A 2,628-nucleotide genomic window follows, 5' to 3' on the forward strand; every position below is an offset into this window, starting at 1 on the left:
GGAGATGTTACAGTTTTTGTCTTCCACAGTCTCGTGAGCTGGAGATCTCAGTCTACTGGAGGGACTGGAGATCACTGTGTGCCGTCAAGTTCCTTCGCCTGGAAGACTTCCTGGACAACCAACGACATGGCATGTGCCTCTACCTGGAGCCTCAGGGAAAACTGTTTGCTGAGGTACGATTCAATTATCCACTTCTCCCAACAAAACACCCACATTTACCTTTTCCTGCACAAAAAAACCCAGATTTATTCAGAATATTTACAGAATGTACTCATAACCTATGACCTATGTGTGTTTTCCCACAGGTTACATTTTTCAACCCAGTCATTGAGCGGAGGTCAAAACTTCAAAGGCAAAAGAAGATATTCTCCAAACAACAAGGTCTGTAGTTTATTCTGTAAAGTCCAAGTTTTAATGTTCTTTTTAAAGCGCTGTGTAACATAATTATGTTGGATAAAGGTCTAAATAAATACATGTTTGTTTTTTTATTTATTGGATGACTGATTGTGGTTTGTGACCCTCTGCTCTGTCCCAGGGAAGACGTTCCTGCGTGCCCCTCAGATGAACATAAACATCGCTACGTGGGGTCGGCTGGTGAGGAGAGCCATCCCCTCTGTCAACAACTCCTTCAGTCCAGCTCAGCTGCCAGACATGGGGACAGAGCTCGGTCCTGAGTCCCAGTCCATCCTGCACTTGGCCTCCCCCAGGTAAACACACACACCTCGTCCAGTGATTATCTATTGGTTGAAGTGAACAGAAATTAAACTTAAAGTTGCAGTTTAGTCCCCTTCTGAAATGACCTCTCTCTCTCTCTCTCATCAGTGACCTGATAGTGACCAAACTGGAGTTTGGCAAAGAGCCCCACTTCCCCTGAAGCGCCACACTGTGGCTTCTATTGGAGAGCCCATTCTGGAGAGCAGTATTGCAGACGGAGAGAAAGTACAGGTAGCTGTGAATACAATGTATCAATTCACAAACTCTGAAAGATTCATGTCGCTGTTGGTTCTTTTTAGTAAAGAGATTACCATTTTAATCAGAGTTTTACTGACTCGTTTCATGCTGTTCTTCGTGGTATTTTATTGCCCTTTTAAGTTGCTCTTGAGAACATGGTCTGTAACGTAACGTGACAGTTCTGTAACTTGGTTTTACTTAATTGTGATTGGTGTATTTTGAGCTAACCGTGACTGTGATTGGTGTATTTTGAGCTAACCGTGACTGTGATTGGTGTATTTTGAGCTAACCGTGACTGTGATTGGTGTATTTTGAGCTAACCGTGACTGTGATTGGTGTATTTTGAGCTAACCGTGACTGTGATTGGTGTATTTTGAGCTAACCGTGACTGTGATTGGTGTATTTTGAGCTAACCGTGACTGTGATTGGTGTATTTTGAGCTAACCGTGACTGTGATTCGGTGTATTCTGTTCCCAGGAAGCCATGTCTACATTTGACTTCCTGAATGAGAGCAGGAACAGTATGTTGAAGTGTAACCTAGACGACAGTGTTATTGTAGAGCAGCCCAATGAGAGGTTACCTGTCCAACGCTCCACGGATACAAGGGAGAAGGAAGACTTCCAGTTCAGTCTCATCGACTTTAAATGTGTGGCAGTCCTGGGCCGAGGACACTTTGGAAAGGTAAGGCCACACACGATCTTCATGTCTCAGGAAGGCAGTAGTGATGTCACACGCCAGATCTAACTGCTCTCTGTTATTCAACAGGTGCTCCTGGCTGACTATGAAAGTACTGGGGAGATGTTTGCTATCAAGGCCCTGAAGAAAGGAGACATCGTATCACGTGACGAAGTAGACAGGTAGGAAGTAACGCCGACAACTTAATGACAATATACACTGAGCATGCAAAACATTAAGAACAACTTCCTAGGGGCCTCCATAGTGGCACAGTGGTCTACGGTCCTGCATCACAGTGCTAGCTGTGAACCACTAGAGATTCTGGGTTCGAGTCCAGGCTCCGTCCACGCCGGCTGCCACCGGGAGACCCACTAGCGACCCCTGTGGCTGGCCGGGTGTAGTGCACACATTGTGACATTGTGTCAAGAAGCAGTGAGTCGTGGTTCGGACGCACGGCTCTCGACTTTCGCCTCTCCCGAGTCCGTACGGGAGTTGTAGCGGTTGGACGAGACTATAACTACCAATTGGATATCACAAAATTGGGGAGAGAATGAAAGAAGAAAGAACACCTTCCTAATATTGACCCCCCCCTCAGAACAGCCTCAATTCGTCGGGGCTTGGACTCTATAAGGTATCGAAAGCATTCCACAGGGATGCTGGCTCATGTTGACTCCAATGCTTCCCACAGTTGTTTCAAGTTGTCTGGATGTCCTTTGGGTGGTGGACCATTCTTGATACACGGAAAACTGTTGAGCGTGAAATACCCAGCAGCGTTGCAGTTCTTGACACATTCAAACCGGTGTGCCTGGCACCTACTACCATACCCCGTCTAAAGGCACTTAAATATTTTGTTTTGCCTATTGCCGTCTGAATGACACAGTCCAGGACTTAAAAATCCTTCTTTAAACTGTCTCCTCCCCTTCATCTAATACTGATTTGAAGCGGATTTAACAAGTGACATCAATAAGGGATCATAGCTTTCACCTTGATTCACCTGGTCAG

At 45.7% G+C, this 2,628-nt stretch overlaps 1 protein-coding gene across 1 annotated transcript; it reads left to right on the top strand.

Annotated features, from left to right (window-relative positions):
* The first annotated feature begins 8 nt into the window (after positions 1–8).
* On the top strand, positions 9–1,937 carry LOC127922034 (serine/threonine-protein kinase N2-like). Its single transcript, XM_052505609.1, has 6 exons — positions 9–173; positions 306–381; positions 536–707; positions 823–945; positions 1,429–1,632; positions 1,717–1,937. The coding sequence occupies exons 1-4, from the start codon at positions 132–134 to the stop codon at positions 872–874; spliced, it is 342 nt and encodes a 113-aa protein (XP_052361569.1). The 5' UTR covers positions 9–131; the 3' UTR covers positions 875–945; positions 1,429–1,632; positions 1,717–1,937.
* The last annotated feature ends 691 nt before the right edge of the window (positions 1,938–2,628 follow it).

The sequence above is a fragment of the Oncorhynchus keta genome, unplaced genomic scaffold (assembly GCF_023373465.1).
Source record: "Oncorhynchus keta strain PuntledgeMale-10-30-2019 unplaced genomic scaffold, Oket_V2 Un_contig_24365_pilon_pilon, whole genome shotgun sequence".
Lineage (NCBI taxonomy): Eukaryota > Metazoa > Chordata > Actinopteri > Salmoniformes > Salmonidae > Oncorhynchus > Oncorhynchus keta.